The sequence below is a fragment of the Malus sylvestris genome, chromosome 1 (assembly GCF_916048215.2).
Source record: "Malus sylvestris chromosome 1, drMalSylv7.2, whole genome shotgun sequence".
Taxonomy (NCBI): domain Eukaryota; kingdom Viridiplantae; phylum Streptophyta; class Magnoliopsida; order Rosales; family Rosaceae; genus Malus; species Malus sylvestris.
The window spans coordinates 11,192,690-11,215,524 of record NC_062260.1 but is presented as its reverse complement, the minus strand read 5'-3'; the positions used below and the strand labels follow the sequence as shown (position 1 = coordinate 11,215,524).

At 40.6% G+C, this 22,835-nt stretch overlaps 1 protein-coding gene across 1 annotated transcript; it reads left to right on the top strand.

The window, feature by feature from the left end:
* Positions 1 to 19,499: 19,499 nt before the first annotated feature.
* LOC126628941 (uncharacterized) lies at positions 19,500 to 22,343 on the top strand. The gene is made up of 4 exons (XM_050298857.1): positions 19,500 to 20,285; positions 20,362 to 20,517; positions 20,613 to 21,106; positions 21,187 to 22,343. The coding sequence occupies exons 1-4, from the start codon at positions 19,598 to 19,600 to the stop codon at positions 21,838 to 21,840; spliced, it is 1,992 nt and encodes a 663-aa protein (XP_050154814.1). The 5' UTR covers positions 19,500 to 19,597; the 3' UTR covers positions 21,841 to 22,343.
* The last annotated feature ends 492 nt before the right edge of the window (positions 22,344 to 22,835 follow it).

The following is a 22,835-nucleotide window of genomic DNA, read 5'->3' as shown; positions in this document are numbered from 1 at the left end:
TGTCTCATGGGCTTGGTCTTGGGGTCAATACTTAAGCGATGACAGATTATATTGGGAGAGATGTCTGGCATGTCCTCGTATGACCAGGCAAAGACCTCAGTGTTCTCTTGCAAAAAAGAGATCAATGCCAACCGAATGGGTGGTGACAAGGTGGTACCAATCTTCACCATGCGATCTGGATAATCTTTTGAGATAGAGACATTCTCCAACTCTTCATCGGGTTGTGCTTGCTGGGTGAAAGAGTCATCTCGAGGATCGTCGGGTTGACTGTTGCTATCGTGAAGATCCAAGTTGGCTTCGTCTGGGCTGGTCTTTATGACTTGGTCATGTATAGAAAGGGTTTCCTTGGGCACATGCAGATGTTGTTGCTTGACCGAAGTGTTGTAACATGATCGTGCACTAAGTTGATCTCCTCTAATGTAACCATTGCCATAGGGGTTGGAAATTTCATCAACAACATATGTGTGAATACCATGGCCTTGAGATCCCTGATACCTGTGCGTCTGAAAATGGCATTGTATGCCATTGGAAAATCAACCTCCAGGAAGTTAGTGGTAATGGTAGCTGTGTAAAGGCCTGTACCAATGGTGAAAGGTAAATGTATGCTCCCCAAAGGTTGCACGATATCATCGGAGAAGCTTATCAGAGGGGAAATCGAGCGATTGAGCAAGTGTTCAGCTACATTAAGTGCCCTGAAAGCTTCATCAAACATGATATTGACCGAAGCCCGTGTGTCTACATGGATTCGTCGTACTTTAAAGTTGGCTATGTGAGCTTCCACGATCAGTAGGTCGTTGTGAGGCTTTCTTCCTCAGGGTAGTAACATATTGGATCCCAGTTAGGCTTTTGATATTTACCTCCCCTGATGTCTTCCACGTGAAACATTTGGTGGCCAGACCTTAAAGCTCGTTCACTATTTTTCATGGTCCTGTTGGAAGATTTAGATATGGATGTGCCACCACTTATGGAATATATCACATTCACCTGGTGTTGGTTACGGTTACCCCTTGGAGGGTGAATGAGGAATTAATTAATTTTTTGTGCACGTGCCAAAGCTTTAATATGATCACGAAGGGTGATACACTTCTTGCCGTCATGGCCGTTATGCTCGTGGTAGCAGCAAAACGTGCCCGTGTTCTTCGTGGGCTTGTAATCCAGGTGTTTCGGCTTTGGCTTCGGTATCAGGTGTGCTATGTTGGGGTAAATGGCCACGTATGTGGCGTTCAAAGGTGTGTATGCCTCATACCTCGGGGTAGGGGCTGTCCTGACACGTGTTTGACCTACTGTGTTGACTGCTTAGGGTTGGGGATTATCATGGCGATACCCTTAGTTATCGCGGTAATGTCCCTTACTCCTTTTACTAAAATGAGACTGGTGAGGATGGAAATCTTTCCTTTTGCCCTAAAATTGATATGTTTGTTGACTTGGCAAAGTATTAAGTAAGGCAGGGGGAGGCACAGCTGCTGTTTGGAAGGTCGAGGTCTTCTTTTTTGGTTGGATCTGGCTTCCACTCTCTACTTACTGATAAGGGGTGGTTGTGGGGGGTTTCCCTTGATATGTCCTTGCCTCGGCGGAGGCATGGTTGTAAGCCTATGCCATCACCTCAGAGTAAGTCTTCCAAGTGTTGGAATTGATCATGTACTTGAAGAAACAATCACGTAGGCCTGCCGTGAAGGCCTTGAGGGCGGTCTTGTCATCTGCCTCAGCTCAGCGAGAATACTCATGGCTGAAGCGACCGGCATACTCTCGTAGTGACTCGTCCGGCTTCTGGCGAATAGTGTACAAGTCATCTGCAGAATGCAAGAGATAGTCTAGAAAATGTGTTTAGAAACAAACAGTTTCCTCAATTCCTCAAATGAGTCTACCGTCTCAGGTGGAAGACTGCAATACCAATCTAGAGCTCCGCCAGAGAGGGTGGAGGGGAAGAGAAGACATCGCTCTTCGTCGGTGTGCATTCGGTATGCCATGGTGGACTCAAAGAGGCTTAGGTGTTCAATCGGGTCCTCCTTTCCAGTATAGAGTTGCAAGCCAAGCTTCTGCTTTGTCTTTGCTTGGAGGGGGGTGTCGAGGATCCTCCTTGTAAGAGGGCCAGGCCTAGGTTAGTTCCAATCAGGTATCTCAACTTGTCGTTCGGCCTTCAACTTGTTTACTTCATTAAGAAGTTGTAGGACAAGAGGGTCCTGAGTGGAGTCATGTACCACTGGAGCTTTCTTTCGTAAATCTCCATCTCCTCTTGGAAGTAGGAAGGTTTGATAAAGAGCATGTGATTTTTCCCTGGACTCGTTGTACTAACTTTCAAGGTATATCTGTCGAAACATCTCTGAGTCCCTTATACCTTCGTGTTTCTTTAAGACTTATTGCCCCTTCCCTAAATTGGTAGCCGGCCTGGGACATGGGAGGGGACCGAGTCTTTTAGAAACCCTTGGGTCATTGATCTTCAAGCTTATGTGGAGGGGATTCTCTCGACGTTGCTTTAGGAAGTCACGGCAGTCACGATAAACGGCTTTCGATCTTTCCAACCTTTCTGCAAGGAGGTGTCTTCCTCCACTTCTCCTACTTCGGGTGGAAGCAGCTGGGTTGAGAGAAGTCTCATGTTGATCAATGTTTTGATGATTAGCTCGCTCTTCATCAGGGATACCCATGTCGAAGGAAGGTGACCTTCCTTGTTGGGAGGCATCCAAATGATGGTTGATGTCCATAGGGATAACGAGTTCGCGTGTTTGAGTACGCCTAGTTTCATGGAGCATCTCAAATAGCTTCTCATGCTGCTCATGGAGGACCTCATTCTTCATTGTTATCTTGTTGTTTTGAGATTCTAGCTCATCGACTTTAGTTTGAAGAACAACCCTTTTTCCTTCCTTCTTTCGTTGCTTCGCACTAGGTGCAAGAGAGGTGTTATTCTGTGTGCTGTGGCTTCTTTCGCTCCCCATATTGGAGAGGGATGCCTGGTCAAAAGAGAGTAGACGAATGGTGGAAACCAGCTTAACAAAGCTGAAGAGAGTGAGAATAAGTTTCGTTCCCACAGACGGTGCCAAATGTTGATGCACAAAATCAGTGAGGACTTTGGTACAACAGAAAGTGTTAAGTTTGTGACCTTCGTTAAATTGCTTCGGTCACTATTATGGATAAGTATGTAAATGGATAGAGATAGGGAAGCAAATACAAGATGTTCGTGGTTCACCCAGATTGGCTACGTCCACGGAGTAGAGGAGTTCTCATTAATTGTGAAGGGTTTACACAAGTACATAGGTTCAAGCTCTCATTTAGTGAGTACAAGTGAATGATTTAGTACAAATGACATTAGGTAATATTGTGAGAGAATGATTTCTACTTATAGAAGAGAGTTTTTAGTTTCATTCTGATATTGACACGTGTCGTGTTGTGATTGGCTTCTGATGTTGACATGTGTCGCGCTATGATTGGCTTCTGATGTCGACACATGTCGCGCTGTGATTGGCCTCCTGGTTGGAGGGAAACTCTTCTGGGTCCTTGACGGTATAACGTTGACCGGTGCTCAGTAGTTTCGGGATTAGTCAAGTATGGTACAAACAAACTTTTCTTCTCGTCATGGGCAAGAGAACTTGATGAGGTTGTGTTGTGAAATCGACGACATGTGTTCACAGTGACATATAAAGTAAATAAGACACAATATTTACGAAGTTCGGCAAATGTGCCTACGTATTCAGGATAGCACTAGTGATTTTTCTCATTACATGATATAATAAGTGTATAAAGATAACTCTAACTATTATTTTCCCTCATCTCTTCTAACTCTCTTAAATATATGATGGGAATTAAACAGGGGATTGAGGAGTTAAAAGAGTTGGAGTTTGTGCTTTTTGGGTGCGTTTTGGTGTCATTGCATATGTAGGAATGAGGCCACCCATATTTACATTTACTACTTAGCATTTACAATATTCATCATTTCATAAAAGTTCATGCGTCAGCTACAAGATTGTTTGGATTATTTTTGGTTTCACAAATGCCTTCACACATGATATGCTGCGTATAGTAAAGGGCAAAAGGCATATAAATCTAAAGTTGCGTAGGCTAGCCAAAAGTTGTTTAGCTTGTGTCAGATTTTGGTGGCCTTCGTGCTAGTTTGATCAATTGCTAGAAATTTTGTGAGTTGCTTTTTTTCTTTAGCTCTATCTTCGTTATTCAATTGCCTTGAATGTTCTTGAAATTTTGCTTGTTTGAAGTGTCTTGTAAAACGTTTAGCCATATAGTTGCGAACTATTCACACAATTTTGATAAAAGCAGGCGATCCTAGCAAATGTGTCTAGGCCATGAGTTTTGGCTTGCTGGGGTGTTGAATAGTTGAGTTCATCGTGAGTTACTACCCTGACCATGCGTCGCTGCTTCGTTGGTCCTTAAGTCACCGATCTTTTGAGCTGTGTGGCCTGCATCACAACATAATAAAGATATATGAAACACAAAAGTTGATAACTGGCCACAACAAAAGTATGCAGTTGTTTGGAAATTCATGGTTAGTAACCCAAGGGGTGTTATGCGCTTATAAGTTTATGGAACCTATAGGCTGCGTAGCTTGTCGGCAGTTGTTAGAGTTCTGTAAGAACAGGAAAGATAACTAACTAGTCGTAGCAAAAATGCGCAGTTGTATGGATCTTTGTGGGCACTAGTTCACGGAACGTAGTGCACTTTGTGCTTCTTCTGGTAAAGAAGCTCGGGTTCTCGCATATTAGGTCATAGGCCAGAATCCTTTAGTTAGTTAAGTCAAGTCTGGGGATCCAAGAAGAGACTATTGTGGCTAATTTTAGAAACGCTGATGCAGGTTGTTGTGTAGCCAATTTGGGTCAAGATTTCCTCAAGCAACACATTAATTGCCTTTTATATCCATATTACCTTGATACTGCATTTCCCATGGTTGTAAGCCAAACCTTTTCCCTACACCAAGTTACACGAACGAATTTTTTTTCCTCCTTCAGAACATGTAGTAAGTACTGAGACAATGAGGTTTTATTTTTTATCTTCTTCCCTTCCAAAGACTAACGCTGATTTTGCATAACATGCTCAACACCAAATTGTGTTGGTGATGACTTATTGGTTGAGGTCATAATTAAGCACAATTCTAAATCTACAATTCCTATGAATCTATCAAACATTGTAGCATTTTCTCTCTTTTATGGTGTCCTAGCGACCTGGATGAGGATTATATGGATGAATATCATGAAGAGGTGCATATGAAATAGTCAATGACCCTTCAATTGACCCAATTTGTATCTTACTCGAACTCACGCCCCCTTTCAAATATTGATTGAAAAAGTTTCTTACCATCGCATCCATCTCATTTCTTGAAATATTATCCTGATATAGTAGAATTGCCTCAGTCTCTTTGAAGATATTTTTCCACCAGAACTCTATCGTAACTGAGTCTCACATTTTTTAACTTGAACTAAGACTCTAAACCTGATCGTATTATGTAATGAATTCGGGTTTTATCCAGAAACCAATCCTAATCATTGGGTAGTTAATCTAAATCTTCTTAGCAACCTATCATGATCCTTAGCCTATCCTATTTCGTCTAGGATTTGGCCATGGCAAAAACCAATCATGATCTCTTTGCAATCCCACATCGCCTAGGAATAGGCCCTGCGATCAACAATACATTATCGGCCGAGACTTTCAACCTCCTTCTTAAGCTTACCATCACTATTATTCGGTCAAGATCTACGATTTCAAGCCCAAACATGGTGCACCAAACTTCAACTTATATACAATACCGGCACCACGCCCATACTTGCACTTATTACGATGCTACCAATAAGTGTTTTTCTTTTCAATAGAACTATTTTTTTCCTAATGCATTTCTCTTCTATCTCAACCACAAAAATATAAATCAAAACTTTAAAATAAAATGATTATCTAAGATTATCTTCAACCGAAAGGGGATCAAAGGGCCATGTTTAGCTCTATAGCCTTACAATAAATTATTTTTAAAGGATCAATCACATACCATATTTTATACCATCTCCAACCGAGGAGATTATTTTTTAGCCCCCTCAATAATTTATTATTTTAATTAAATTAATATGGTTATTTGAATTAAATAACCATATTAAAATAAGATTTTCAGACATATTTTGAATGTCACTTGTTGCTAAATGAATACGCCCTTTCTTTGATTGAAGATGTGGTTAATTGAATTAAACTAGCATATCAAATTTCAACAGTAACCTGACATCAATATGACGCTGGCTAATTCGATAAATTAATTATTAATTAATTTTTAAATTTTAATTTGAGAGGAAGAAAATTAAATAAGGGAAGAAGCAGTAGCACGGTAGAGGAGTGTGAATATTAATCTGGAGGCATCATTGTTTCTGGAAAGAGTTCCTCTCCTGATCTTTCTTTCCAAAGTTCAGGTATCAAGTGATCTAGACTTTTAAAATTTGATCTAACGACAAAAAATTATTATAATTTTTAAATTTTTTTATTAACTTCCTTGTTTTTAGCCGTTTGATCAAAATTTAAAGATCTGTATCACTTGATTCCTAGATTTTGAAGGGAAAGATCTAATGAGAATTTCTTTTCATTGTTTATGAGGGAGGACGACACGTGCCATGCAAGGCGTGGTCCACATTAATGGATTTTAGGCCATGTTTCGTTCTCAGCTGGGGCTGGTGTCTTTGGAATCTATACAATTTCAATCTCAGTGAGTTGGGGCGCGCCTATTCCCCCATGTTTTAGGCTGCTAGAGACGGCCTGGCTGGCTGGCTCCTTTTGACCAGCCTGTAGGCCTGGTAGATGAAGTATGACTTAGTAGGGCTCATAAGTTTTTGGTCTAGTCATTAGTTGGATATAGATTTTGTGTCAAAACATGTTACATTTTGATTTATTACTCTTTGGTAGAGTTGGTTGTAGATGACCTAATGTGTGCTAAAAATTTCATACATTAAAAGGGGTGCTGTTTAGGATGACATGATAATTCCTTGACATATCCAAAGTGATCACTCTCTTTTCCATAATTTCTAAGTCAAATTATCGGTAGCTATTGTTGACCTTTTGGTTCCGGTGAACTAATTCAGAGTCTCCACCGCCACGAAATAACAGACGTGTCTCAGAGCGGCCACCTCCTTAAGGAGGTTGGTCCCAAAATATATGTCACATATCCAGGAGCAAGTATCTCTCTGAATAATATTGTTCTAAAAAAGCAATACCTTGACATAGCAACAAAGAGGACTTTATACGTGGAACAAACTACATCTCTGAATAATATAAAAATTATAAAAATTAAACTAGTCGAAAAATATGTGAGAGAACTAAAGAAAAACATTTTAGATCGGATTTGTCCCACAAGCAGTCAGCAATATGGGCCAAACCTTAGCAGAACAAGTTGAAATTTTGTATGCATATTATATTTGTACATATATATGCTTGCTCATCCTTTTGAAACGGCATGTTACATCACACGTGCTGCACCAGACAAAAGGAATGTGAAAACCCAATATATATATATATATATATATATAGATATATATATTATATAACAAGCAACATTTGCATGCACTTAAAGTACACGTCTCCTAACCCGATTTATACTATCGTTTCCTTGTATGCAATTATAAAAAGGGTAGTAGTTGTAGTAGAATTAAACCATGCGATATCCTATACCCTCCATCTCAACCTAGAGTGTTGAGCCACGAAGATATACGTGGCAGTGTTACTAGCATATAAATCAAAGATTCACAGCATAGCATATACGTACAATTCTTAACTCCTCTGCCAACTCCCTCTTCCACTTTCTCCATTCTCATTTTTTTTTTGGAAACCTTTCTCCATTCTCATTTATGTCTATTGTGTAATGATGTATGCTACTCAGAAATCGTTTAGGCAATTTAATTGATGAACAATGTGATATCTAAAACACCAATGTTGATAATGTGTATTGGCTCGACATGATACTCCACAAATATGTTAAGGTTCGTACTATCTAGAATATTTATTTTTTATTTAAAAAAAATATCAACTAGTAACTTCGTCACGACAGTTCATCATTTCGGAGGCAGAGAAGATTCATATAGGCATTACAGCCTATCCCTGACTACTATCGTGTGATTTACCAACCCCAGAAATCAAACATAGGACATGCCGTATGAAATACGGACCTAGCATTTATTCCCAACTACCGAAACACTCTGTAGCGGTTGTACCATCTAGAATATTAGGTCTACGTGATTAAGTTGGAACAACATAAATACATGTTTGATAGTGAACACTTAAATACATGGTTGAGTAAAATAATAAACACAGAATTGTTATTATCACTCAAAAAATCTTATTCTGCATTATTTACAAATGTAATTTTCTTTTTAATTATAAATTTTAAAAATGAAATAAAATTTTTAAAATCTCAATAATAGTTTCTTAAAAAATTAAATTAGGAAAATTTGAGATTTTGAAGATCATAGCTAGAAAAGAACTGTACAAAAGAACACTTGAACAATATCATCCACTTGAACTGTATCATGTGGCAAATAATTGAGTTGAATGGTGATGATGATGATCATCGTTCTTATCTTAGCTGGGGTTCTTTCCCGTCCCTCCTTTATTAAAAAATAAAGATCCTCGATAGACTCGTGTAATCACTATTTTTGACCTTTGACCAAGAAAATCACGTGCACCGCATCTTTGCGTTCGAAATATATCTCGGTGATTTCGGTGACGCACGTGCATTCCATCTGTCTCCTAACCCCGACAAGCTTCTGTTAACTTAACCTAATCATGCCTTAAATGTTAAAACTCTCTTTTTCAATTTTCACTGACATAATCACATCTACATTTTTTAATTTCATATAGTTTTCCCATTACTTTATTCATTTACTTCTCTGTTTAATAAGAAAGAGTTTTTAAGTAAGTAATCATCTGCAGTAGTGAAGATGAATGTTGTTCTTGCATCATAATGTGAATTTGAACTTGTCGACTCATTAATCTAACATTTAATCATACTATAAAGTGAAATGCACCAATATTATGTTTACTTATATTTTACTATATGATGTATATGATGTACCACTTTATATTCTGATCATGTAAAAAAATTATTTTAATAAGGTGCCCATTTGGTGGAGTACTTCTGAAATATGATACTCGACTTCCACGTTGCTTTGGTGGGTGTCTAATACAAATTTTGTTTGCTGTGCATGTGCTCAAGTTTCTCTTATAAAGGTGTTCTAACACATTTTATGACAGTGATCAGAATGGTGCCTACTTTACACATGATCTAAGATCAAATTATACTTAGATTTCTTTGAAGTTAGGGTTTCACATTCACCACTTTAGATTTTTGGGTTAGTACCATGTTCACTTGAACTCCATTTCATGGCGACATCTGAATCTCTGACTTTTCTGATTCAATCAAATTATTTGGTGTATAATTTGTTGAATTATGGTTAAAGTTTCATTTTGGTCCAATCTATTAATCCACAAAAAGATGCAAAAAAAAAAAAAAAAAAATCCTTACAATGCCCTATTAAAAAGGTGCCATCATCCAAGGGCGAGCTAGGATTTCTTCACCGGATGTGCTAGCCAAAAATATTACCGTACAATGATATGATCAAATTTTTTTGTCTACGTAAAGTTACATTATAATCAGCTAGAAAGTTAAAATTTTAAATAATAAACCAAACAGTTATATGGCTTTCAATTAATTAATTTCCAACCAACTTAAATATAAATTAAAGTAAAGGTAAAAAAGTTGGATCATTGACTCTTGAATCTTGATATATGATTCAATTAGAGTTTTGATCCTTGAACTAAAAGTTCATTTGTATTGATCTTTGAACTTATCACAATGTAGACGGTATAGTAATGATTCTTTTGTGTTACTCTAGTACAACTTTAGCTTTTTTTTTAGAAGGAAAATAAAATTAAGAGAGGGAAAAACCCTGGGAACATCCAAGGTCCCTAGAGTCAAACAACAAGGCACTGGTAGCTGCAGAAGGAACACAACCAATCCAAACATGAAAGTTATTTAACACATGCCCACATGAGGTGACGACATCCGCTACAAAATTTGCTTCCATAAAAATATGCTTCCAACTTATAAAATCAAAAGAAGAGGCCAACCATTTGATATCTTCAATAATTGCATGAATACGCAAAGGATTGCAACACTTTTCCGTGATCGCATCAATGCCAATTTTCGAGTCTCCTTCAATCAAAGCCTTCTTGATACCCCGTGATCTAACAAGCAATAAAGCATCCTTAGCAGCCAAAGCCTCTGCAACTATGATCGTGTTCTAGCCCAGTCTTCTCGAACCCGCCAAAAAAGGCTGACCCAGATGGTTTCTAATGACAAAACCTGCTGCAGCAAAATTACCTAACACAAATCCATCAAAATTCATTTTATGGTAGTCAAACTCCGGGTGAAGCCATCTAATCTTACTACTACTCTTATGTTGAGCCCCTGCCCTCAGTTTAGAATTAGCAAGCAAGAAGCTTTTAGCTAAAGAGATTGCAGCTCTAAAGTTGCGGAAGGAGTTTGGCTTGATTTGTTTGATGACAAAGTCGTTCATTTCATTCCACATTTGCCACCAAATAATAAGGACCATACTAAGATCGGAAAAGTCGTCTTTATTTATATAATCAAGGCTATCAAGCCAGTAATTGATACTCAAAACAAAGGATATAGTTGGCAACTTAGTATCAAGCTTGCACACTTCCTGAGCAAAAGGACAAGTCTTAAATCTGTGACCAAGATCCTCCTCAGCACTATTACATAATGAACATAAGGCAGAATTATTATTGTTAAAACTATTTAACTTAACATTAGTGGTTAATTTATTTCTAACTAACAGACAACCAAAAAACTTAACCTTGTGAGGAATATTTAGTTTTCAAATCCTACTAAGAAGCCCCTTAAAAGGGTGACACTGAATGTCATCAAGTTGAATTCTGTGAGCTGATTTGACACACCCCAACTTGGAATGTTCACTAGGACTCCGAATCGAGCTGTGCTAGCTGATACCTGGAAGGTGACGAAGCCATAAAGTGTGATGATGTGGGAAAATGTGAATAAATTTAAACCTAAGAGTGCCTAAATACCAGAGTGCGCTGGTGAGCAGGAATGAACCCACTTCACACGTGACGTTAGAACATAAGTAAGTACAGTGGAGTGGATAAGGATTATACCCTCAAAAGTAACCACCTATCCTGAGATTTGCCAAGAATCCTCGTCGAAACGAACTTTCAGCAATTCAATCTGGAGGGGCGCAAAACAGAAAGTTTGAGTGGGCAAAAACAAAGCTTTTAAAAAACCATTTCAATTATTAAAGGTAGTAATCCCTCACTGTAAAACCTATATAATTTCCCAGAAAATAGAATATATACATATATCGAAACCATACTCGAATTAGCAAAATCCAAATATATGCCATGTCAAATATCTCAGCATAAAAAACGAGTAAACCAGGTGAAGTAAATCAATGAAAGTAATATGTCAACCGGATCCACCTATTGTGGCCTGTACGGCTGAATCCATAGCTCATCAAGTATACTTGCACACGAGTTCGAACCACCTATAGTGGTTTGTACGACAGGACTGGGTGTAAATAAATTCGCTCAAGTGCTACAATCACGTGAAGACTGTGCGAATAATCCCGGGTCACCTACGAGTCGGAACCACCTATAGTGGTCTGTACGACAGGCCGTGCACCTAACTTGGATCCAAGGTGAGCGTGCGGTGCGGGAGGTGAACATCACGTGAAGGACTGTGCCCTAACCACAAATGGGAGCACTAACACCGGGGGTGTAGGTTTATAAGTTCTTAATGCATCTCAACATACTCATCAACTCACATTAAAAATCTATAACTCACCTGAGCATCCACATTGTCAATTCACAATATGCATACTATACTAACTCATAATTTCAGTATAAATCATGAGGCATGGCATTTTAAAACATAATTCCATTTAAACGCATTTTCTAGGAAAAATACCAAGCATACATATATATACTAAAAACAAAAGCCCATTCACCTGGAGTTCATGCTACAACTCCCCAGCAGAACCATAGAGGCGTCACGAACGATTGGCGCCTAGAACAATTATCAATCACAACTCAGAATTCTTAACAATAAAATATGTAACTTACATAACACACATCCCTAGGTAGTTTGATTCGGAAGATCCACATTATGGATTTCCGATCCCTTACTTCCAAAGATACACATTATACTTCTAGAACAATATCCTAAAGCTCCATTACGATCCAACGGTCGGATCTCCGCCAATTGCCAAAACCAAGAGGCAGTTAACATTTTATTTTATGAACTTACAAATCCAATTCGGGAAGATCCGTATATCGGATTCCCGATCCATAAGTTCCTATGGTCCTTAAATATTATGTACTATAACATATTAAAGTTTGGTGACGATCCAATGGTTGAATCATCGATTCATATAATTACCTATTAATGTAACGTAGAGAATTTAGGTTCCAACAATCAACCTATGTCATACAATTACCAAAACTGAGCTCAAGACACCTAATTTAGCCTAAGAATAACATCGATGGCCCCTTGGCCATGCGCCGCCGTGGGTGGCGGTCGGCTGCTTTGACTCGCCGGAAAATCCAACTATTTTAAAAAATTACCAAAAATTACAGGAATGAAGATCTCAATGAGTAGAGTAACTTTCATACCTATGACCAAGGCCAAATAGGCTAGGAAGAGCTTCAATTTGATTAAAACCCGTCGGAAACCCTATACTTAGGTGTGCTCGATTCGACCTCCAAACTTGCTTCGACGCCTCCACCACTGCCTGGGCTTTGTTCCTGGGTTCTAGGGGAGTGATCTAGTTGTAGTAATTGGGGGAGATGGTTTCACATTTGGTAAATCACGAGCAAGGTTCCCCGCGGCACCCACGGATGTTCTTCGTGAAATCTCCACCATTTCGAGTCAATTTTGGCTAGAATTGGATGTTAAGATATGGTGACGAGGTTTAGTGGTGGTGAATGGGTGAAAATCACCTGAAAATTTGATGGATATCGTCGGAAAACTCCACCGGTTCGAAACCGGGTTGCTGTGGATGTACGGGTCAGATGGGTTGGGTGTTCCACACCTCCCTCCTTTCCCCTCCTTTCCTTCTCTTTGGTTGGTCACCTTCACTCTCTCTCTTCCTTCCCTTGGCCGAAGCTCTCTCATTTCCTCTCTGATTGGGCAGCCAACACTCTTGCTTCTTTTTTTTCCCTTCTCCCTCTTGTTTCTTCTTCTCATTCTCTCATTTCTTACCAAAGATAATCTTAAAATAATATAATGGTACTTATGAAAATATATAAAATAATAAATGGTGTTGATGCACAAAATCAGCTAGGACTTTGGTACAACATAAAGTGTCAGGTTTTGTGACATTCGCTTGGTTGCTTCGGTCACTAGTGAGGATAAGTACGTAAATGAATAGAGACAGAGGAGCAAACACAGGATGTACGTGGTTCACCCAGATTGGCTACGTCCACGAAGTAGAGGAGTTCTCATTAATTGTGAAGGATTTACACAAATACATAGGTTCAAGCTCTGGTTTAGTGAGTTCTAGTGAATAGTTTAGTACAAAATGACATTAGAGATTATTGTGGGAGAATGATCCCTATTTATAGAAGAGAGTTTCTAGTTTTGTTCTAATATTGACACGTGTCGTGTTGTGATTGGCTTCTGATGTTGACACGTGTCGCGCTGTGATTGGTTTCTGATGTCGACACGTGTTGCATTGTGATTGGCCTCCTGGTTGAAGGGAAACTCTTCTGGGTCTTTGACGGTATAACGTTGACCGGTGCTCAGTAGTTTCGGGATTAGTCAAGTATGGTACAAACAGTGCTCCCCTAAGTTCCCGAGTGAGGGAAGCTCCTCGGTTGGGGACTTGCAAGATCCAAGCCGCTGAGTAATCACCAAACTTCTAAGTACCGAGGTGTGGTATCGTCTTCACTTGCCTTATCTTTCTCATAAGTAGATGTGGCATCTTCTCTGGAAGTACGTTTCCTCCATCCAGGGGTGGTATCTTTAACCGATGAAGATGCACAAGGTAATATATCAATTTCACTTGACGCTTACTTGTAGTTTCGGGCTTGGTCAAGTGCGATACAAACCCTATAGTAGGAGTCCCCCAAGTCGCCGAGCTAGGAGATCTGCCGAAAGAGGTGACAGACAAGGTAAGCAGTCAAACTTCCAAGCAAGCAAGCAACCCAGGATCAGAGGTTTGACTTCGGCTTCCGGTTGATTGTTCTCCTTCTCCTTGTCTCTCATTCAACTGCCAGGATAAGGAGAAGCAAATGGATAAGAGATGATATGAGATACTTTTGCTTTTGAAGAAGTAACTTTCCACAGGCTTATTCTTGAACTGTGCTGGAGGGTTTTCTGGTTCCCTCCAGAGTATAAGGCCGACTCAAGAATTTGAGGGTCAAAACAAGTCCATCAAATCTAGAGTACGTTCGACCTTGATGATATGGGATACTTTTGCTGTTGACGGAATAGTGAATGTGGTATGGAAAGGTGTCATGATGTAGTGATCTGTTTCAGCTCATCGTTGACCCTTCTGCTTCAATCTTTTGCATGGCAGAAGTGGTGTGCAACCTTTGCATTTAAATGGTCCTTCAGAACATTCCTTCATAGTGACTCATCCACGCTTGGCAGCTTCAGTGTAAAGAGCCAATATCTGATCAACTGTCATGAGGTATTTACCGGTGGAATTCGTGACCTTGACAGCAGTTAAAGATGAGTACTCGAGAGCAATGCTAAGTAAGCAACCAGGCAAAGGTTCCAGGCAGTCAATTCCAGATTGGATGTTTGATTTCAGGTTCCGACTGACTGCTCTCTTTCTCCTTGTCCTGCAGGTGTGGACAAGGACAAAGACAAAGACAGGGAGAAAGCATGATATGGGATACTCTTGCTTTCGACCCTGATGATATGAGATACTCTTGTTCTTGGTGTGGCTTATTTGCTGAGGTATTATCGGGGGGAAATAAAGCTGAGTATTTCGAGAGGTTATGTCGAGGGTGCTTTCTCGAATGTGAGAAATGGTTGAGCATTTTTGCAAGTTTGTCTGTCCGTGGAGGAGGGAGGTCGACATATATAGGAATTTCTCAATAGCAAGTAGTAATGCTATTCCTTTACCATTCTCGGTCACAGCAATGTAGTGGGAGCTGTCAGCTTCACGTGTTTTAACTTTGTCAGAGCACTTTGAAAAAGATGTATGTGGTATCTGGAAAGCTGATGTTGCGTGTGAAGATTACAGACAAGCTTTATCTAAGGAAATCTGGCTCTCGAAATTCTGAGAGCTGTGCCTCTTCGATTTTCGAACAAGCAATCCCGTCGGGGATCTGGCTCTCGAGATTCGGAAAGTGGTGCCGCTTCGGCTTTTAAGAGAGTAATTATGTTGGGAGTCTTTTCTCGAATGTGAGTAAAGGTTGGACGTTCTTGCCAGTCTGTCTTGCCACAGAACACGGAGGTCGACACACATAGGGACTTTCCAGTTGTCAGGCAGTGATGCTGTTCCTTTACCCTTGTGGGTAATAGTAGGGTAGCTGGAACTTCGAAATTCTCGTCCCTAAACTTTGTCAGAGATTTTTGGCAAAGTTATATGTGGTACTTGAGGAATTGATGTTGCGTGTAGAGAGTGGTGATTGAACAGTAAGATTCACGTGCTTTCTACTTCACCAGAAATCTTCGACAGATTGCCCGTAATTTCCGCAAAGCTGAGCATGCATGTGACAGGTGCTGACGAGGCTGAAAAAGTAGGTGCTTCTTCGATTTCTGATATCGGCCCTCGTGGTCTCTGAGCAGCCCAGCTTTTGAGAAAGCAAACGCCTCTTCGATTTCTGAAGCTCCGTCGATTGCAGATTTTTATAGAGGCTGGCATTAAGTTCCACATCACACTTGAATCTCCACCAGTAGAAGCTCCATTCTTGCACTTCTAAGATCTTGATTTGTCTGACCTCTTCCCTCTTCAACACATTTGAAAATGTCTGGACCCTCCGACCGTCGTTTTGACTTGAACCTTGGAGAAGAGACAGCCACGCCTTCTCCAGACAACATATGGTGCCCATCCTTCATATCCCCTACTGGTCCTCTTACCGTTGGGGATTCTGTGATGAAGAATGATATGACCGCTGCAGTGGTGGCCAGGAACCTTCTCACTCCCAAAGATAACAGACTACTTTCCAAACAATCTGATGAGTTGGCTGTTAAGGACTCTCTGACTCTTAGTGTTCAGTGTGCAGGTTCTGTGTCTAATATGGCCCAACGCCTATTTGCTAGAACCCGCCAAGTTGAATCATTGGCTGCTGAAGTGATGAGTCTCAAACAGGAGATTAGAGGGCTCAAGCATGAGAATAAACAGTTGCATCGGCTCGCCCATGACTATGCTACAAACATGAAGAGGAAGCTTGACCAGATGAAGGAATCTGATGGTAAGGTTTTACTTGATCATCAGCGGTTTGTGGGTTTGTTCCAAAGGCATTTATTGCCTTCGTCTTCTTGGGCTGTTCCTGGTAACGAAGCTTCAAATGATGAACCTCCAATGCCTCCTCCTTCTGGGGTTTTGTCAAGTACTGAGGCTCCGGATAACCACCCTCCGGTGCTTTCTCTTTCTGGGGCTCTACCGACTGCTGACACTTCCCCTAAGCAATTTTTATGAAGGCTCCCTCTTGTTTGTTTATTTTGACTCATGTACATGTACATATTTGTGGCTTATCGGAAGTATTAATAAATAAGCTTTGCTTCATTTCAACATATTGTGTTAAATACACCAAAGCCTTCTTCAGAAAGTTCTTTGAATTTTTTCTTTTGTTGAAACTTGTATTGTTGGAGCTTTGTGAGTGAAGCATGTAGTTTGAGGTAGTGTTCCCTTAATTTCCTATGTGAGGAAAACTTCTCGGTTGGAGACTTGAAAAATCCAAGTCACTGAGTGGTTGTGAGACTTCCGAGTATCAAGGTGCAGTAGCATATGGTAGGAGTCCCCCAAGTCTTCAGGCGAGGAGAGTTGCCGAATGAGGTGTCTTGCTTGCTACTAATTTGTCAAAGTAACGAAGCCTTGTTTTGATGTCACACCTTCATATATGCCTTATCCAAAAATATTTCAAGCTAGGTTTAGCTTTGGGAGGGCCCAAAATTTTTGTGTAACCCAAAACTGCTCATTTGTTTTCAAGCCCTCGAAAAGAAGGGATCCAGTGCCTTTGTTCATTTTTTATTTGTGTGGCAAGCCCAAAGAGGAGAACAGGTTTGTGCCCACTCCCCTTTATTTATTTTTTGTGAAGCCCAATGCTTTCTTGCTTCATATTGGGAGGTAGAGAAATAATAACAATGAGACTCAAAGTCTCATCCCTTTGTATGTGTCTTCTTCCCCATTTCCCTGGACTTTGCTCAATATGGCACTGTGCATTTATTCCTTTTGTCCGTCACTTTTTGTGGCTTTTAGCTATTCTTTTGCTTTGCCTTTTCCTTTCTTTGCTGGAAAGGTCTTCATGTCCCCGTAAAAATCTGAATTATTCCAAAGTCATGATGAAGGAAAGTGGGTGTTGGAGCCAAGGAAGTCAAGGAAGGAGTTAACGTAGAGGGCGCGGTAGCTCTGCAAGATAACACCATTCTCTGTAGCTCAAATCGCAAGGTTGTCTTCATGAAAATTGTTCCTTAGCTTGTGAACTACAACATATCCAAATTTGAGAGCCATCGGAGTAGTACAACTCCAGATATTCAGGTATGGTGAGTAATTGTTCGTCATTTTTCTGTTAACCCGTCAGACTTATTGTGAGCTTCGAAACTTCATTTTCCCTTATTCAGATCAGCATACTTTATTCATTGAAGCTGTGCCTGACCTTGTTAACTACAACATATCCAAATTGGAGATTCATCGGAGTAGGACAACTCCAGAGATTCAGGTATGATGAGTAACTGTGCATCATTTTGCTGTTAACCCGTCAGACTTATTGTGAGCTTCGAAACTTCATTTTGTCTTGTTCAGATCAACATACTTTCTTCATCAAAGTTGTTCCTCATCATCTCTTCCATAACATATCAAAAATGCAGAACAAACTAACGGTTGGATATTTCCATATATTCGAAACACCGCAGCAGCGTTGAAGCTTGCAGAAATCTGACCGTCATGGTTGGAGCTTCAACACTCTAACTTCCGTCGCTCAAATGGAAACATTTCCTTCGTGAAAGTTGTTCATCTGCTCAAGAACTATAAGATGTCCAAAATTCAGCTCTACTGAAGAAGAGCAGGAGTTGCAGAAATTTGATAGATGGAAAGAGGCGGAAGAGGGAGAGGGAGAAAAAGGTTGCTTGGGTTGGATTTTATATAAATGTATGTCTGTTTATGATAGGGATATTGTGGATGTAAAACAAAAAGGTTTGTGTTCACTCATGTGTTGTTGTACAAGTTTAAGAGAATCTTGGTTGTGTGAACAAAATTTGTTTATTTGCCACAAGGTTTTGTGTTTGGAAAATAGTTTAATAGGTAAGGTTTATTGACTATAGATTTGTGCTTGGGTAGATAGCTTGACTAGTGGAAGCTAGTTGTAGGACACAAAACTTGAATTAGCTTCGCACTATCTTGATGAAGAGTGTGTGAAGCTTGTATATGTTTTGGTGTTGAAATTTTGTATGGTAGGTGAAGTTGTGGGGTTGAAGCTTTATAGGTGAAGCTTTAGTGTTGAAGCTTTATAGGTGAAGCTTTTGTTGGCACCATAAATTGATTGTGCTTCGCACTATCTTGATGAACATAGTGCGAAGCTTTTGAGATTGATATTTGTCCTCCATTGATGAAGCTTTTGTTGGCACCATAAATTGATTGTGCTTCGCACTATCTTGATGAACATAGTGCGAAGCTTTTGAGATTGATATTTGTCCTCCATTGATGAAGCTTTTGTTGGCACCATAAATTGATTGTGCTTCGCACTACCTTGATGAACAAAGTGCGAAGCTTTTGAGATTGGGAGTTGAATCCCATTGATGAAGCTGCTGTGTTCCCACTTCCCTTTTTTTTTTTTTTTTTGGTTGGAGGGGGAACTGAAACATTTGAAATTTGAAACTCCCTAATGTTAGAAGTTTGAAGATTTTCCATGTGGGGCTTTCTCATGGTTTGAATTTGAATTTTGAATGTTAATAGCCATGTTGAACTATATATAAGAAGGATAAGTTTCCATTCTTTACCTTACCTTCATTTGCTCATCTTGTAGTGATTTTTGAAGACAGAGTGCTTTTTACTTTAGAGGGATTCTAGCATTGCTTTGCTGCACCATCTTCAGGTTGGTAGTCTTCTCCACTACATTGGATGTTTTCCTTTTTGTTGAATTGTTGGAATGTTCATGTATTTTGTGAAGAACATAATGAACTAGTTGAGCTGTTCTTCATGCCCTGTGAGCTTCCTTATGTTTTGATCCTTCATGTAGTGATAGAGTTTGTTTCTGTTTGTTGTAGATGTCGGAGTCTGGAAGTCTAAGTGATGAGGGCTCCCCCAGCTCGGGCTATAGGTTTGAGCCTGCAATGTCGGGGTCTTCATGGCCTTTGTTAGAGTCTTGTACAAAAGAAACGTTGGATGATCCTCACAATTGTCAAACCTTAGCCAATATTGGTTCTTCCTCCATGTTAGTGGGTGAGGGGGTTGTTTGTGACGCCATACCCATATGTCGTTCTGATCCTCACAATTGTCAAACCTTAGCCGAGATTGGTTCTTCCTCCATACGAGTGGGTGAGGGGGTTGTTTGTGATGCCATACCCATATTTCGCTCTGAGTTCACAGCGGACCATTTAGAAAATAACTTGTTAGATAGCGAAAAGCAGCTTGAGGCCCTAAGGCAATCATGTAGTATCCCCCGTAGTGTAGGAATACGTTTGGTGCGTTGTGAAGAATTGCCTTCTAAGCCGCCCACGGGTCATGTTATGTTCTATACCCAGACATTAGTGACCTTGGGGGTAAATTTACCTTTGCATCCGTGGTTGCAACGGATGCTGTCTTTTATTGGTTATGCACCGGGGCAACTCAATCCTGGTTTCTGGGATACCTTGATCGGGTTTTATATTATATGGATGGAGTGTGGATTAGGTGAACCTTTCTTCCATCAGTGGCGCTACTGTTATAAGATGCGCCCGGTGAAAGCATGTACGGGTTATGCTGAATGTGCATGTCGGAGTGAGAGAGAGCGTGTTGTCTTTGATAAGAGAAAGGCGTACTGCACATGGAAGAAACATTGGTGCTTTCTTTATAATGATTGGGAGCATGCTAAGGGTGTCACGCCTGAGCGACGTGTTCCTACTCATTTCCAGACTGTAGGTTGTAATGTATCCATTTTCTCATTATTTGCTATTGTTGTGATTTTCTCTTGCTTCTAAGATTTTTCTTCATGCAGTGACACGAGGCACCATCAAACTCTCCGGACAGGAGCTAGCTGATGTAGAGAAAGTGCTGAGGGTGCCTAAAGAAGATAGACACTTGGGTAAGCTACGACCCTTGTTTCGAAAGTACGGTTTCCAGCCCTTAGTTTCCGAGTGCCAGAGACGAGCGACTAAGTTGTATCCTCACTTGATCCTTGTTCTTCCCCCCCTTTTTTTTATATAGATATATAATGTGGTATTTCTTACTTTGAATTTCCTTGTTCAGTGGAGAAGGTGGGCAAGAAAGTGGAGACTAGCACCAAGAAAATGAGAGTGCCCATGTTAGTTCCTTCAGAAGACATCCTGTTTCACAAGGAAGCTCACAAGCATCGAGTGAGACCAATCATTAAAACTAAGTCTCGAGAAGAAGTCATTAAGGTTGCTGTCTCGAAGAAAGCTGAGGCCATTGGATGTGCTGCTGCCATAGTTGCCGGGGAAGATAGGCGATTGCTGCCTCCTCTTCCTACTATTAATCCCATCTTTCCTCCAGTTAGGGAACACATTGGGCAGGAAGGTGATCCTAGTTCTAGCAGCAAGGGTAAAGATAAGGAAGAGGTTGGCAGTGTCCCTTGGAAGGATTTGAAGGTTGCCATGCGGCCAAAGGACTTTGGGTATATCAACAATTGCCTGGCAGGGTGTCAATTCACTTTCGATGAGCTCGGAGAGCCCTTAGCTAAAGATGAATCGGATTGCGACCGGATGTTGAAGCTGTCTTCATATGCGAGTGTTACTTTGTCATTCCCTTGTTTTCTCCTCTTTATTAGCATTATTTTAGTGGTAATGATCGTCTTGTCATGCAGGTCATGGCTGAGTATCACGACAGACTGCGAGAGGCTGAACGGTGCAAGGTGAAATTGAAAGAGAATAAGCAGCTTGTGAATGATGCCAGGAAGACGAGCAAAGCTTTAGCTGAGGCCATTGAAGTCAGGGATCAACATTTTGAGAGTTTGAAGAGGCGGAATGGTGAGAACTTGAGACTCAAAGTACAGTTGGAGGCGACTAAGAAACAGTTGGAGACAACTATGCTCGAGGTTTCCAAGGCTAAAGGGGAGTTGGATAGTGCCTTGGTTGAGGTTTCTGAGCTGAAGAGTAGTATCCCGACTGAGAAGGAAGCTGCTGTGAAGGAGTTCTTCGGTTCCCCGGCCTTTCTCCATGTCCTTAGACCTCGCTGTACCCGGGAAGTTCACTTTGAAAAAAGGAAATGGATGGCTGTCCTTGATCGTTATGATGATGGAAGCGTTCTTCGAAAATACCGTGAAGAAATAGATGAGCATCATCGAAAAGGTGAAACCTTCAACCTTGCCGTTTATTCTAGCAGTGCAGATGAGTCTGGTGATGAGGCTAGTGCTGATGAGCAGAGTCATCAGGGTGATGATGAGTTTGGAAATGCAGAAAATGGCGGTAGGACTCATAATGATATGATCAGGGGTTCAACCTCAGATGAGGATGACTAGAAGTGCTTTCACTTTTTGCATGTACTCTACCTGCACTAGTTTGTTGTTTGTATGGCATGTGCCATGTTATAAGCCTGAGAGTTTTTTTTTTTGTTTTGTATGTTTATGAGTGTTTGCATTATCAAGCAAGTGTTTGTATTATCAAGCTTCAAGTGTTCGTATTATCAAGTTTCAAGTGTTTGCCCTATCATTGATGAATGTTTGGCTATGTTTGCATAGATCCTTTGTATAGTCTTGTTGACATATACTTAGATTTTATTTTGTATTGGAAACATGTGCGTTGAAGCTTCAACACTTGAGTGTTTCATTGCTCAGAATGTAAAAGAGTTTAGGGCCGAGTTGGCTAAATCACCTCTTTATTGAATTCATACCAAATGGTCTTTGTTACATAGGATGCCGAACGGCTGTAGCTTAACACTTGTACAATATGAGTCTATTTGTAATAGTACTTCAAGTGGTCAGCATTCCATGGATGGCCAAGGGTCTTACCGTCGGAGCTTCTGAGCTTGTAGGAGCCAGGGCGGCTGATGCCGACGATCTCGAACGGTCCGTCCCAGTTGGGACTGAGTGTTCCTTCACTCGGGACTCTATCACAGAGTAATCTTTTCTTCAGTACCCAGTCTCCCACTTTGAAAGAGCGAGGTTTGACCCTTGAGTCGTAGTAGTTGGAGATGCGCTGCTTGTAGGCGACATTCCTCAGGTGAGCCTGATTTCTGTGTTCCTCGACTAGATCCAGGTTGAGGGTGAGTTGCTTGTCGTTCTCACTCTGTATGTAGTTCTGGATTCGGTATGTTGCTTGCTCAAGCTCAACTGGGACAACTGCTTCTGTACCAAAAGCAAGTGAGAACGGAGTTTCTCCTGTGGAAGTCCGATATGAAGTGCGGTATGACCAAAGAACTTGGGGTACGAATTCTGGCCAACAACCTTTAGCTTTGTCCAAGCTAGTTTTCAGAGTGCGCTTGATTATTTTGTTAACGGCATCGACTTGTTCGTTA